The following is a 16,698-nucleotide window of genomic DNA, read 5'->3' on the forward strand; positions in this document are numbered from 1 at the left end:
TCTTTGGTCAATTTCAAAATGTGTTATGTCACAAGAATTAAATTTTATGGGAGACACAAAAATCTTACAATATCTCAAAAAATTGAACTGTATGAGAATTCTGCAGTGAATTAAAATTCTGAAGTCCAGATTTAGAGAGATAGGGAGGTGGGGGGGGGGGGGGCGTGAAATGGGAGTGACCTATAGTCACATGTGTCTGCAGACACATGTGACTATAGGTACACCACCTCTCAAGACTTAGCTCATGAAGTTGCTCAGCCAAGAACTGGAGGCAAACTAAGGTCTTGCTCCTATTGCCTTTCAATAAATCTTAGGGAAGTCTGCTTTACAACAAGAATTAATTTCATTCAATGACTGAGAGCAAGGCCAACATGATATACTCCAGTAATCCATTTGGAACAGTTGTTACTTCACTTGGGATTCGCCATTATGTCCCATTCAAAAGTCATCATTTGATGTATGAATATTTTAACATACTACCTTCATGGTACCAAAACATATGTCTCATGAGTGAAGCTGACAGAAATTATAATGTTGAATTGATATAGTATCCGGTTACAGTAGCTTCTACTTGATAAGTCTTATCAGAAAGTTATTTTAGAGCAGTATTCAACATTATAATCAGTTACAGGTGGTCATTTTTATATTGAGGGTGTTATCTGTTGTTTTAATACAATAGTTTCTTTTATGATTGCATCTCAGAAGTTGCATTTGGGAGCATTCCTCAGACTTCCCTCAGACTCACTGACAGACAGTAAGAGCGAAACCTTCACAATGAGATTATTGTACATCACAGCAGTATAGTGTGCTCCTGCTTTGTTAAAAAACAATCACACCAAAAAGTTCAATGTTCTTGGAAGACAGTCTTTTCAGGATGAATTAAAGGCCCACTAATGTGCAGCAACTGTTCTAAACCTGATGTCCATGACAACATTATGGCACAAATTCTAGGGAATATCGAAACTCATCATGTATAAAGAAATGTATTTTAGCTTCATGTTGCTATTAACTTCGTAACTGTTTTGACACTAAAGTATGTAGAATATATGTTTTAGTATTTTACTAAAGAATAGCTGCCATCAATCAAAGCACATTTTGAGCAGTGAAATCTGTCTCAGAAATTTAGTTATGTGTAGAGCAACAATAAACATCTTTAATGCTTTAACTAATTCATTATCTTTGTGTATATTCCAGTTTTTAAAGAGCCATATCCTGCCCGTATATCATTTCAAGCTGGAAAGTTACCACTGGTATGTATCTCTTGCATACACATTATGTTTTGTATGTATTATATATTTCCATTTATAGTAATCTTAGCAGGACATCCCCACCCCTATTCAATATGATGAGACCATACTCTCTCTCTCTCTCTCTCTCTCTCTCTCTCTCTCTCTCTCTCTCTCTCTCTCTCTATATATATATATATATATATATATATATATATATATATATATATATATACACACCTCCCCGGAAACCATCCTTGTAACCATTGATGCCACTTCCCTATACACGAATATCCCGCACGTCCAGGGCCTCGTTGCAATGGAGCACTTCCTTTCACGCCGATCACCTGCCACCCTACCTAAAACCTCTTTCCTCGTCACCTTAGCCAGCTTCATCCTGACCCACAACTTCTTCACTTTTGAAGGCCAGACATACCAACAATTAAAGGGAACAGCCATGGGTACCAGGATGGCCCCCTCATATGCCAACCTATTTAAGGGTCGCTTAGAGGAAGCCTTCTTGGTTACCCAAGCCTGCCAACCCAAAGTTTGGTACAGATTTATTGATGACATCTTCATGATCTGGACTCGCAGTGAAGAACAACTCCAGAATTTCCTCTCCAACCTCAACTCCTTTGGTTCCATCAGATTCACCTGGTCCTACACCAAATCCCATGCCACTTTCCTAGACGTTGACCTCCATCTGTCCAATGGCCAGCTGCACACATCCGTCCACATCAAACCCACCAACAAGCAACAGTACCTCCATTATGACAGCTGCCACCCATTCCATATCAAACGGTCCCTTCCCTACAGCCTAGGCCTTCGTGGCAAACGAATCTGCTCCAGTCCTGAATCCCTCGACCATTACACCAACAACCTGAAAACAGCTTTCGCATCCCGCAATTACCCTCCCAACCTGGTACAGAAGCAGATAACCAGAGCCACTTCCTCATCCCCTCAAACCCAGAACCTCTCACAGAAGAACCCCAAAAGTGCCCCACTTGTGACAGAATACTTCCCGGGACTGGATCAGACCTTGAATGTGGCTCTCCAGCAGGGACACGACTTCCTAAAATCCTGCCCCGAAATGAGATCAATCCTTCATGAAATCCTCCCTACTCCACCAAGAGTGTCTTTCCGCCGTCCACGTAACCTTCGTAACCTCTTGGTTCATCCCTATGAAATCCCCAAACCACCTTCCCTACCCTCTGGCTCCTACCCTTGCAACCGCCCCCGGTGTAAAACCTGTCCTATGCACCCTCCCACCACCACCTACTCCAGTCCTGTAACCCGGAAGGTGTACACGATCAAAGGGAGAGCCACGTGTGAAAGCACCCACGTGATTTACCAACTGACCTGCCTGCACTGTGACGCTTTCTATGTGAGAATGACCAGCAACAAACTGTCCATTCGCATGAATGGACACAGGCAGACAGTGTTTGTTGGTAATGAGGATCACCCTTTGGCTAAACATGCCTTGATGCACGGCCAGCACATCTTGGCACAGTGTTACACCGTCTGAGTTATCTGGATACTTCCCACCAACACCAACCTATCCGAACTCCGGAGATGGGAACTCGCCCTTCAGTATATCCTCTCTTCTCGATCGCCAGGCCTCAACCTCCGCTAATTTCAAGTTACCGCCGCTCATACCTCACCTGTCTTTCAACAACTTCTTTGCCTCTGTACTTCCGCCTGACATCTCTGCCCTTACTCTTTGCCTTTAAATATGTCTGCTTGTGTCTGTGTATGTATGGATGGATATATGTGTGTGTGTGTGTGGGTGCGAGTGTACATCTGTCCTTTTTTTCCCCTAAGGGAAGTCTTTCCGCTCCCGGGATTGGAATGACTCCTTACCCTCTCCCTTAAAACCCACATCCTTTCGTCTTTCCCTCTCCTTCCTGAAGAAGCAACCATCGGTTGCAAAAGCTGGTAATTCTGTGTGTGTGTTTGTGTGTTTTGTTCATGTGCCTGTCTGCCGGCGCTTTCCCGCTTGGTAAATCTTGGAATCTTTGTTTTTAATATATTTTTCCCATGTGGAAGTTTCTTTCTATTTTATATATATATATATATATATATATATATATATATATATATATATATATATATATATATATAGAGAGAGAGAGAGAGAGAGAGAGAGAGAGAGAGAGAGAGAGAGAGAGGGGGGGGGGGGGGGGGACATTCCACATGGGAAAAATAAATCTAAAAACAAACATGATGTGACTTACCAAACGAAAACCCACATCCTTGCGTCTTTCCCTCTCCTTCCCTCTTTCCTGATGAAGCAAACATTGGTTGCGAAAGCTTGAATTTTGTGTGTATGTTTGTGTTTGTTTGTGTGTCTATCAACCACCCAGCGCTTTCGTTTGGTTAGTCTCATCATCTTTGTTTTTAGATACATATACTTACTTTTGTATATATATATTTGGTATGTTGATAGAGACAATAACAAACACAAACACACACAAATTTCAAGCTTTCGCAACACATGGTTGCTTCATCAGGAAAGAAGGAAGGAGAGGGAAAGACGAAAGGATTTGGGTTTTAAGGAAGAGGGTAAGGAATCATTCCAATCCTGGGAGCGGAAAGACTTACCTTAGGGGGGGAAAAGGACAGGTATACACTCGCACACACACACATATCCATTCGCACATATAGAGACGCAAGCAGATATCTCATTACGTTTCTTAGATTTATTCTCAGCCCATACTGTGTACTCCTTAGACTGTCCATTCTATTCAGCAGATCATGTTATTCTTCTTCACTACATCCCTGCCTTACACCCTCTTTAATCTGAGCATTTCATTCTTGGTTGTTCACTCTTACTATTCCCTCTTGGCTCTTGTACATATTGTATATTACCCATCTCTCCCTGTAGCTTATCCCTATTTTTATGAGAATTTCAAACATCCTGCACCAGTGTACATTGTCAAAGGATTTTTACAGGTTGACAAATCCTATGAATTTGTCATGATTTTTCTTTAGTCTTGCTTCCATTATCGACCGCAATATCAGAATTGCCTCTCTCATGCCTTTACCTTTTCTAAACCCAAACTGATTGTCATCTAGCACATCTTCAATTTTCTTTTCCATTGTTCTGTATATTATTCTTATCAGCAACTTGGATGCATGGGCTGTTAAGCTGATTGTGCAATAATTCTAGAACTAGTCAGTTCTTGCAGTCTTCAGAATTGTGTGGATGATATTTTTCCAAAATTCAGATGGTATGTCGGCAGACTAATACATTCTACCCACCGACTTGAATAGTCATTTTGTTGACCCCTCCCCCAGTTATTTTAGAAATTCTGATGGAATGTTATCTAACCCTTCTGCCTTATTTGATCTTAAGTCCTCCAAAGCTCTTTTAAATTCTGATTCTAATTCTAGACCCGTATCTCTTCTAAATCGACTCCTGTATCCTCTTCTATCACATCATACAAATCTTCCCCCTCATGAAGGCTTTCAATGTATTCTTTCCACCTATCCACTCTTTCCTCTGCATTTAGGAGTGAAACTTCCACTGCACTCTTAATGATACCACACTTACTTTTAATGTCACCGAAGATTCTTTTGACTTTCCTGTATGCTGAATCTGTCATTCTGACAATCATTTCGTTTTTGATTTCTTCACATTTTTCATGCAGGCATTTCATCTTAGCTTCCCTTCATTTGCTATTTTTTTCATTCCTCAGTGACTTGTATTTCTGTATTCCTGAGTTTCCCCAGAACATTTTTGTACTTCCTCCTTTCATTGATCAAATGTATTATTTCTTCTGTTACCCATGGTTTCTTCGCAGTTACCTTCTTTGTACCTATGTTTTTCTTTCCAACTACTGTGATGGCCCTTTTTAGAGACGTCTGGTCCTCTTCAACTGTACTGCCTACTGAGCTATTCCTTTTTGCTGTATCTATAGCCTTAGAGAACTTCAATCGTATCTCGTCATTCCTTAGTACTTCGGTATCCCACTTCTTTGCATATTGATTCTTTCTGACTAATGTCTTACACTTCAGCCTACTCTTCATCACTACTATTTTGTGATCTGGATCTATATCTGCTCCTGGGTATGTCTTACAATCCAGTATCTGATTTTGGAATCTCTGTCTGACCATGATGTAGTCTATTTGAAATCTTCCCGTATCACCTGGCCTTTCTCAAGTATACCTCCTCCTCTTGTGATTCTTGAACAGAGTATTCACTATAACTAGCTGAAATTTGTTACAGAACTCAGTCTTTCTCCTCTCTCATTCCCTGTCCCAAGCCCATATTCTATTGTAACCTTTTCTTCTACCCCTTCTCCTACAACTGCATTCCAGTCCCCCATGACTATTAGATTTTCATCCCCCTTTACATACTGCATTACCCTTTCAATGTCCTCATACACTTTGTCTCTTCATCTTCAGCTTGTGACATCAGCATATATACTTGAACTAACTTTGTTAGGGATGGTTTGCTGTCTGATAAGAACAACCCTGTCACTTAACTGTTCACATTAACAAATTCTCTGCCCTACCTTCCTATTCATAGTGAATCCTACTCCCATTATACGATTTGCTGCTGCTGTTGATATTACCCTATCCTCATCTGACCAGAAATTCTTGTCTTCTTTCCACTTCACTTCACTGGCCCCTACTATATCTAGACTGAGCATCTGCATTTCCCTTTTCAGATTTTTCTAGTTTCCCTACCGCATTCAAGCTTCTGATATTCCATGCTCCAACTCGTAGAACATTATCCTTTTGTTAGTTATTCATTTGTTAGGTTTCTCATTCTGTTGTCATACACATTTTTTCTTATCTCTATACGAGCACAATTAGTTCTGATATCGCTCCATGTTAATATAATACAGAAAAATAAGTAATCAACTGGTTATCAAACATATGAAGGATATTGGAACCATATGAAGGCTGAAAATAACTTCTGGTATCAACAGGTAGCAGGTTTGTACAGACTCACTCTTTCTCTCTAGGGTTTCTTCATCTGGAGAAAGAGAGATGAATGGTTGTGGGGAAAATGAGGTTTATTGCAATACTGTGCAGAATGCCACATGCTAAATCATAGTCTAATAGTCACATGGCAGTGTGAGTTAGACATTTGCAATGAAATGCAAGTGAGTCAAGATTTTTAGCTAAGTTGCGTCAACCACAGTTTTGTTGGCAGCTTCTTGTGAATGCCCATTTCATTCTGTCCTACTGATTTTTCTGCCTGGTCCATCAGTACTAAAGTAATAAATGTTATAAGTGGTATTGTAAATTAGAAACTTAAGTGCTGTTTTCTCACTGCAACTGTCTTAATGAAGTGTGTGCATTTAGTACATATCAAACTTGTTCATGATCAGACACCATTATGCTGTTACAAATCTATAAGCTAACAGCCACGCATGTAATTTAACTTTTGTTGATGTTGCGAAATTAGAACAAACACTTCATTGTCAACAGAGGTTACATTTTAACTGTGTAAATTATTATGAGTAAAACAGTACATGAATAGATGTGTGTAAATGAAAGATTTTGTTTACACTTTTTATTTTGGCAACACTGTTTGCTTAAGAAAAAGTGCAGTACTTCAGTACCTTCATTTTCATCAAAACTCACTACATTTATAATTACTAATTAAGATCTTCAAATAATAACTTATTAAATGCTGCATCAGAACTACATTTAAGTAATATAATCTTGGAAACAGTATTAACACAGTGTCAAGGAAAAGTGCATTCTATGATAGGTGTGCAAGCTACAATGGTAAGCCTAGTCTGGGATTAAAAATGAATTATGCACTTCAAACACTGCAGAGAGATTGATTCATATTGAAGTTACAGTTATAGGTGTAAAGTACAAGATATATCACTGAATTATAAAATTACTTAGGCAACATTACTTTTGTTTGAGACTAACCCATACAGTTTTAATTGCAACTACTAATGAATATTTTCAGTGATGATCTCCTAAAATGTATTTGGTAATTTCAATTATTTTTTATTCAAGAAAGTATTCAAAAGATTATGTATGATCAGTGTTATGAATGATGACTTGTATCTTGGTAGAATCAATACATTTTATAAAAATCACTGTGTATACAGTACTAGTCATTAGTAGCAAATATTTTTTGTGTACGCCGATTTTTGTAGACAAGTTAACTATTAATGCCATTTTTATGCACTGTTCCAGGGTTTAAAAGTGGAGATTGATGCAATTGCAGTGACAGGAGAAGTCCAGACCATTCAGTGATTAAGTTAATGTTAATAATTTTTGTACAATAAATGAAATAAAGATTTATTTTAATTTTCTTTGTATATAAAAACAATATTATCAAATTATTTCTTATTGGTTAGTATATTCTGTGTGTTTGTGTGTGCATGTGCTCCTACACTGCAGCAGGAGTGTGGAATAATGGAGAAAGTTGAGGGTGCTGTTGGATTAAGTATTTCTAAACTTAAAGTAACAGTCAACACCATTTTTGCACATAAACTGTAATATAACTTCTTTTACTGTGTCCTGCACAACCATATTTTGCATCTTGTATGTCCATTTGGTTTTTTACAAGAATATTTTCAAAATAGCACATTAATTTTACAAAATATCATTTATTTTCTGTTCTGTATTCATTAAACCATTCAACACACACAAACCAAAAAATTCTGTCACAATTATGCACTTGGATTAGTCTTCTCATCACTTTCATTAGTTACTGGACTACCATTTCCAGATTTTTCAGTATCTTCAGTAACATTCTTGTCCAAATCAGGAGTGGCATGTTTACTTCGGCTTTCCTTTGCATCTTCTGTTTCATGCTTCTCATCAATTTCATTTTCAGCTGTGGATGCTGCTGACATGACCATATTTTCATGCATGGATCCCTCTTCTTTCACCATCTTTTCAGTTGCTTCCATTTCTTCAATAGCTCTCAATTCTTCATCAACCATATCAATATCAGCTTTATCTATTGACATATGTAGGTTTTCAGCAGCAGTCCCAATTTCTGTCGTTATCTCTTCAACTTCAGAACTGGCTCTGTTGACTGAATGTTCCAATTCAGTGTTAACCTTTTCACTTATGTTCTGAAATTCTGCACCTGCCTTCTCTGCTACATTTCCCACCTCTTCACTGGTTTTCTCTACAGTGTCATGCACTTTGTCAGTAACCTGTTCACTGACATTCTCCAGTTCATTTCCAACCTTTGTAGTAACATTCTTAAGAGCATCATCTCCTACTTTTGTCAGGTCTTGCCCATCTTCTTTCTTGATTGGTATAAAATTTTCAACCTTCTCCTTCACCTGTTCTGTGACTGCTTTTACTTTCTCTTCTACTTGCTCTTTTACCTCTACTGCCTTAGTTTCAACAGTTTCAGCAACAGCTTCAGCTTTGTGTTTTGCTGCCTCACCGACATCTGAAATGAATAATACAGTGGTATTAGTACACCAGCATATTTCATATCCAAAGAATTTGATCTCGCAAAGAAAATCAATCTCTCTCTCTCTCTCTCTCTCTCTCTCTCTTTCTCTCTCTCTCTCTCTCTCTCTCTCTCTCTCTCTCTCTCTCTCATAGAAACAGATGTATGTATGTGTCCCACATGTCCTAGACCACTGACCCAATTTCACCCAAAATTGGTACACACATCCTCGACTGTCAGGCAACAATTGCTGTTAGGGTAAGGACCACCTACCCACCATAGTTCAGGAGATATGATGTCATAAATAATGAGATGCCTGCAATATGCATGACATTTAAATTTTTTACTTCTTCGCTATTAGCTCTATTGTCAACGTACTTTGCCGACAGTGTCTACATACACAGCTGAATGTGCCTGCTCAAATATATTACTGTACAGCACATAGATAAAGAGATACTCCTTACTCTGACAGATCTCCCATTTTACTTCAAGAGACTGCAGTTTCCATTGAGACTTACACTTGCTATTACAATTAACAAGTCACAAGGGTTGTCTGGTAAATACTGTCGGGTGGATTTGACATTTCATGTTTTTATCATGGACAGCTTTATGTTGCTTGCTCAATGGTGGGGCCACCCAAGAATTTATACCTCATAGCTCCTGGATATATAACTAGAAATGTTGTTTATAATTAAGTTCTTAGTTGAATAAACATAACAAAGAATTTTTATTTTGCATACTATGTTTCTTAATTTGAATACTGCATTTAAACATTTATTCATTATGCGTACTTCTTTAGATGAATATTTCATAATTTCAAAGTTATTTTCATAAATATATGGAATTTTTTGATATTAAACTACAAAAACAGTTCATTTTTTGTTTTAATTTCTAATAGAAAAGTTGAAGATGTGGTCTATAAATCCTCTCCAATCTTATGGTGCTGCTATTATTATCAACTGAGAGGAAGCCATTTAGTAAACAGTACTGATACAGTCGAGTACAGTAATCACTTTGAGGCTGATTTGCAAAAATATGAATATGTCCAACTAGCCCCAATTTATGTACTGGTCTGCACTGCACTGTCTGTCTCCTAAAGCCATGCAGCTGTACTGCTATATTTCTGGTTATTCCTTGTGTGTGGCTATCCCTTTTAACAAATACTCTTACTCCAAATATCATACTAGACTAATTTGGGTTCAAACTAACAAATGCACTCTTAAAATTACGCTTTAAAATTTTTTTGTTTACTGTAAGAAATAAAGCAATGGTCTCCGTTTGCATTGTGAAACACATGAAGAGGTGTATTTGGCCAGACTGACAAAATTGTATGTATCTACTGAAACACAAGAGAATATGTGCCTGACAACTACTGCAAAACTGATGAAACAGGAACTGTGATAAAATGTAATTGCCTAGATTAATTACAGTAAGTAAAAGAATATGTGAAAAAAGAACTTCACAAATTGAGCAAAAGAGTCAGAATGAGAGAGTTAAAAACTACCTGCAGCTTCACCAACAGACAAGACACAGCTGGGGATCAAAAAATCAATGAATAGCAGGATGACAGATCATAACAAAAAGAAACAAGAATGATACAAAACGAAATGAATGTGTCAACAGACATGAAGCTGAGACACAAAGCCAATGTTGCTGAGATAACTATTTAAAAAAAAATCGAAAACAATCACAGAAAAATCTCCTGGATAATACACACACCAAAAAAAGTTTTCCATCACCTTGGTTCTGTATTCTGTACAGAAAACTGGAATAAAGATAAACATAAACATCATTTCTGCCCTTTTTATTGCTCATGAAAACCACACATTGCATCTTGTACCACCATACAGCAAGACCTTCAAAGGTGGTGGTCCAGGTTGCTGTACACACCGGTACCTCTAATACTCAGTAGAATATCCTCTTGCATTGATGCATGCCTGTATTCATTGTGGCATACTATCCACAAGTTCATCAAGGCACTGTTAGTCCAGATTATCCCACTCCTCAACAGCGATTTGGCACAGATCCCTCAGAGTGGTTGATGGGTCACGTCGTCCACAAACAGCATTTGTCAATCGATCCCAGGCATGTTCAATAGGGTTCATGTCTGGAGAACATGCTGGCCACTCTAGTCAAGCGATGTCGTTATACTGAAGGAAGTCATTCACAAGACATGCATGATCGGAGCACCAGTTGTCGTACATGAAGATGAATGCCTTGCCAATATGCTGCCGATATGGTTGTACTATCGATCAGAGGATGGCATTCAAATATCATACAGCCTTTACGGCACCTCCCACGACCACCAACAGCATATGTAAGCCCCACATAATGCCACCCCAAAACATCAGGGAACCTCCACCTTGCTGCACTCGCTGGACAATGTGTGTAAGGCATTGAGTCTGGCTGGGTTGCCTCCAAACTCGTCTCCAACGATTGTCTGGTAGAAGGCATATGCGACACTCATCAGTGAAGAGAACATGGTGCCAATCCTGAGTGGTTCATTTGGCATGTTGTTGGGCTCATCTGTACTGTGCTGCATGGTGTTGTGGTTGCAAAGATGGCTCTCACCATGAACATCGGTAGTGGAACTGTGCATCATGCAGCCTATTGCACACAGTTTGAGCCATAACACGAAAAGCATTATTCAACATGGTGACGTTGCTGTCAGGGTTCCTCCAGTCATGATCTGTAGGTAGTGATCAGCGACTGCAGTAGTAGCACTTGAGCAGACTAAGCGAGGCATGTCATCAACAGTTCCTCTCTCTCTCTGTATCTCGTCCATGTCTAGACAACATTGCTTTAGTTCACTCCCTGACGCCTGAACACTTCCCTTGTTGAGAGCCCTTCCTGGCACAAAGTACCAATGCAGACATGGTTGAACCACAGTATTGACCATCTAGGCATGGTTGAACTACAGACAACACAAGCCATGTACCTCCTTTCTGGTGGAATGACTGAAACTGATCAGCTTTCGGACCCCCACCGACTAAGACACTGTTCATACATGGTTGTTTACATTTTTGGGTGGGTTTAGTGACATCTCTGAACATTCAAAGGGACTGTGTCTGTGATACAATATCCAAAGTCAATGCCTATCTTCAGGAGTTATCGGAACCGGGTTGATGCCAAACCTTTTTTGATGTGTGTATGAGAAGGTTAAAGATGAAATCAAGAAGCAAATTTAGGATGCTACCAGAGCAAGGGAACAATATCAGAAGTAATATAATTGTAAATGGCAACATTTGTAGACTATCTACTGAGAACTACATGATTGGAGTGACTAGAAGACCACAGAAGACAATGGGCAGAAAGAGTAGAAAATAGAAGAATTCAACAATGGTTAGGCAGATATGACATTAAAGGAGTAGGAGATTTGAGACATAGGGAAATAACTATGTAGTTGTTGACATATCAGAGCTCAGTGACAGGAGATGAATACAGAAAAATTGTACTCCTTAATGAGTGAGCCATGAAAAAAAAAATACTAAAGATCTGAGAAAAATGGTATGATAGAAAAAGGATGAAGAAATTTCTGTAAGAAGAGAAAAACCCAAATTATACAGTGGTCTTCTGCAGTCCTATAGAGACCTTTGTCAAGGACAAGAATTAGAATTAAAAGTGTCAGTCATAATGTTTAGAAAGAATGCAGTGCAAGAATAATGGAAGAAATGCATGAAATAGATGGTAGAGTTGAAAAATTTAATTACGTAACAAATACATTTACAAACAATGGATATTGACTCTGAAGACAACAAATTTGGTGTTGAAGGTCTTCTGAAGAACTCAAACTTCATTATTGTAGAAAAAATTTCCACTCTCTTATATAAAAAGCAAACAATAATATATGCAAAGAAAGAGATTCCAAGCACAAAAATGTAACATTATTTTCTTTCAGATAATGGGAAATACAACCACATTTTAGTGAGTTTGAGACTTTCACCCATTTTTGGTTAGTTTAAAACAATTACATATTTATTGCTGATTTGCCATCTACATTTTAGATACCTATAGCAGCTGTCTTTCACCCCACAGTCTGTGGCTGGTTACTCTAGTATTATGCACATACACTCCTGGAAATGGAAAAAAGAACACATTGACACCGGTGTGTCAGACCCACCATACTTGCTCCGGACACTGCAGGAGGGCTGTACAAGCAATGATCACACGCACGGCACAGCGGACACACCAGGAACCGCGGTGTTGGCCGTCGAATGGCGCTAGCTGCGCAGCATTTCTGCACCACCGCCGTCAGTGTCAGCCAGTTTGCCGTGGCATACGGAGCTCCATCGCAGTCTTTAACACTGGTAGCATGCTGCGACAGCGTGGACGTGAACCGTATGTGCAGTTGACGGGCTTTGAGCGAGAGCTTATAGTGGGCATGTGGGAGGCCGGGTGGAGGTACCGCTGAATTGCTCAACACATGGGGCGTGAGGTCTCCACAGTACATCGATGTTGTCGCCAGTGGTCGGCGGAAGGTGCACATGCCCGTCGACCTGGGACCGGACCGCAGCGACGCACAGATGCACGCCAAGACCGTAGGATCCTGCGCAGTGCCGTAGGGGACTGCACCGCCACTTCCCATCAAATTAGGGACACTGTTGCTCCTGGGGTATTGGCCAGGACCATTCGCAACCATCTCCATGAAGCTGGGCTACAGTCCCGCACACCGTTAGGCTGTCTTCCGCTCACGCCCCAACATCGTGCAGCCCGCCTCCAGTGGTGTAGTGACAGGCGTGAATGGAGGGACGAATGGAGACGTGTCGTCTTCAGCGATGAGAGTCGCTTCTGCCTTGGTGCCAATGATGGTCGTATGCGTGTTTGGTGCCGTGCAGGTGAGCGCCACAATCAGGACTGCATACGACCGAGGCACACAGGGCCAACACCCGGCATCATGGTGTGGGGTGCGATCTCCTACACTGGCCGTACACCTCTGGTAATCGTCGAGGGGACACTGAATAGTGCACGGTACATCCAAACCATCATCGAACCCATCATTCTACCATTCCTAGACTGGCAAGGGAACTTGCTGTTCCAACAGGACAATGCACGTCCGAATGTATCCCGTGCCACCCAACGTGCTCTAGAAGGTGTAAGTCAACTACCCTGGCCAGCAAGATCTCCAGATCTGTCCCCCATTGAGCATGTTTGGGACTGGATGAAGCGTCGTCTCACGCGGTCTGCACGTCCAGCACGAACGCTGGTCCAACTGAGGCGCCAGGTGGAAATGGCATGGCAAGCCGTTCCACAGGACTACATCCAGCATCTCTATGATCGTCTCCATGGGAGAATAGCAGCCTGCATTGCTGCGAAGGGTGGATATACACTGTACTAGTGCCGACATTGTGCATGCTCTGTTGCCTGTGTCTACGTGCCTGTGGTTCTGTCAGTGTGATCATGTGATGTATCTGACCCCAGGAATGTGTCAATAAAGTTTCCCCTTCACGGTGTTCTTATTTCAATTTCCAGGAGTGTATTATAAAACCTTTACATTCTTCAGTCTCTATGCTGTTAGCACTTAAATAATCAGACACCGATAGTAGCATGAAATACAATTGCAGCATTAAAACAAATTACAAGAGATAACTGTATTAAGCTAACTGAAGATGACTTCAAGTTCAAAATTTGTCTTTGCATAGATAAAGATTAAAATACGACTGGTTCTTCTATTTGCTCAAGTGAATCAGAGCACAGTAAGCTTATGCATTATGAAATTATGAATGAAAACAACATCCCAGATTAGATCAGGTTGCTGGGCAGGAACTATTACAGCAATGACAATACATTTAAAAACTATGATAAGTTTAATGTGTACTTCACAACAGTGGCAGAAAATTCAAACCATACATTTGAGCACATAAACATTAAAGAAATTTTAAAATAATTAAATTGTTGTGAAGCAGTAATTTATAAGACTTTGGATAGCATTTTTAATAGAACTCTAAATTATTGAGCTGACTAATGGTTCTCCATGGAATGTTCTCCTTGTAATCTTTTCACAACTCAGTTCACATTTCCTCACAAGTTGCAATGTACAGTAAGTGTAGTAATATTCATCTTTGAAAATTAATGTAAACAGGTTACCTACGGATACAGATTCAGTTCACTCCAACCAGTCTTTTCAAAATTGTATGGGGAGAGAGTTCTAGTAAAATACGACCCCCTTTTCTGAGTAGATAAGTTTAATTATGTATCAGGTTTGGTTTCAGGACTACAGAGGAAAATCCATATATCATTTCAGTAATGAAATTCTGGTTCATATGCATTATAAAAATGAGCCAGTTGACTTTTTTATGAGGTCTTCAAGATCTCCAATGATCTTGTGAAAGTCTACAGTTGTTGTCTGCTACCTCTACAAAAAGAAGCTACTCAGTATCAGTGATCAGGAACAAGAATTTAAAATATTTACAGTGCTGTACACAGAAGTGTGCTTCATCTTATGGCTGTATTCTTTGCTGATGACCATCATATTCAACATTTGTGAATATGATCTTTATTGGCACAGCACACAGGCTATTGACACAAGGAGAAGTTGTGGATGAAAAATATGGGAATTATAAACATATTGTTACTGGCAACACTTTTAAAATTCCACATTTTAAATATTTCTCTTATTTTTGGGCTATGTGGAAGCCCATGTACAAACAGAAATGGAAAATGGTACACCATCACATCTTCACATATCACTACCAAACTGATATACTCCAATATTTTCATGTCTGTGGTATAAGTTGATGAAAATTCCAACCTTATGCAAGTGTACTTTCAGCAGGGGAAAAGGCCTTAAGTTCAGATAAGGAATGGGTGCATGTAATGTTACTGGAACTTTCTACATGGAGTTCCCAACACAGTATTCCCAGAGAACATGTGCATACAGCTTATCATTATATTTTGGGACTATGGAAAATTCAAATGGTCGGCATGAGGAACACTGAAGTAACAAACAGATAAACTGCACAGACACTTGGCTGTAGTGCAACAACTGCAAATGAGTGGTGATGAGATGGATTCAGGACAACTGATGAATAGGCACTGGTTTTTCCAGAAAGACTACACCACCAGAAGAAGGCAGAAGTTAGAGGCAGTGTCTCCACAAACTGTTAGCAACAGATTACTGCAAACTGGGTTGATAGCATTGCTGTAGATAATTTATCACTGACACCATACCACAGACAACAGATACTTGCACAGTGTAGAACCTAGTCAACTGGGGCAGTGAATGGCATTCTGTAATGTTCAGTGAGGAGGTTTGCTTCTGTTTGCAATGGTCACATTGATGCCACTGTGTATATTGTTGACCTGTGGAAAGATCACAGGAAGCATCTCTCCAACTCTTGGAATCATGGTGAGGAAGCTATTCTATATAGCAACAAGATTGGTGTGGAAGTTGATGAAAGGAGGCTGAATGCTTGCCAGAATGTGGCGAAAATGGTAAACTCTGTTGTCATACCTTTCATGAATTGGGTACCAAATGGCATATTCCAGCAGGATGAACCAAGACACCACACTGCAGTTCACAGCATAAATGTGAGGAATGTATGGACCCTTGGTGATCTGTCTGATCCTCTGATTTTTCACCATTTGGGAATTTATTGCTAACAATATTAGCTTATTCCCAAGAATAAGCAGCTTTCACTCAGTTAATACTTGGCAGAAATCAAACCTGCATTTGGATTAGACTTCCTTACATTTTGTGCATAAAGCTGTGCAGTATACTGCTTCATCCATTTTCAATAAGCCACCACTCAAATTCAAGAATCTCAGCAGTGATCCACGCACTTTCAAGTTGAAACTGAAGAGTTTCCTTGTGGGTCACTCCTTCTATTCTGCTGAGGAGTTCCTTGAAAAATTAAGCTGATTCCTGTTGTATTATTGATCACGTTTACTTAAGCTTATGGACTGATTTTCTGTGTTTATAAGCATTTATTTTTATCTGTTATTACTTTTATGTTGTAATCTCATGTGCTGGCACGTTCCATAATCTTGGAGATTTGCTCCTCAATTTGGTTCTACAGAGCTTGACGTGTAAATAAAATAAAAAAAAATGACTGAGACCTGATGGGGAGACATACTTACATA

The 16,698-nt window shown here is 39.6% G+C and overlaps 2 protein-coding genes across 2 annotated transcripts in view; one reads left to right on the forward strand and one right to left on the reverse strand.

Moving 5' to 3' along the window:
• LOC126354081 (rutC family protein UK114-like) overlaps window positions 1-7,533 on the forward strand; it is a 33,130-nt gene extending 25,597 nt beyond the window's left edge. The window contains exons 4-5 of the mRNA XM_050003462.1: window positions 1,195-1,250; window positions 7,398-7,533. Of these exons, the coding sequence (XP_049859419.1) occupies window positions 1,195-1,250; window positions 7,398-7,457 (116 nt within the window). The 3' untranslated portion in view covers window positions 7,458-7,533. The remainder of the gene's footprint in view (window positions 1-1,194; window positions 1,251-7,397) is intronic.
• The window catches only part of LOC126354079 (uncharacterized protein PF3D7_1120000-like), a 266,538-nt gene continuing 257,331 nt past the window's right edge, over window positions 7,492-16,698 (reverse strand). The window contains exon 3 of the mRNA XM_050003460.1: window positions 7,492-8,616. Within this exon, the coding sequence (XP_049859417.1) occupies window positions 7,877-8,616 (740 nt within the window). The 3' untranslated portion in view covers window positions 7,492-7,876. The remainder of the gene's footprint in view (window positions 8,617-16,698) is intronic.

The sequence above is a fragment of the Schistocerca gregaria genome, chromosome 3, assembly GCF_023897955.1.
Source record: "Schistocerca gregaria isolate iqSchGreg1 chromosome 3, iqSchGreg1.2, whole genome shotgun sequence".
NCBI lineage: Eukaryota > Metazoa > Arthropoda > Insecta > Orthoptera > Acrididae > Schistocerca > Schistocerca gregaria.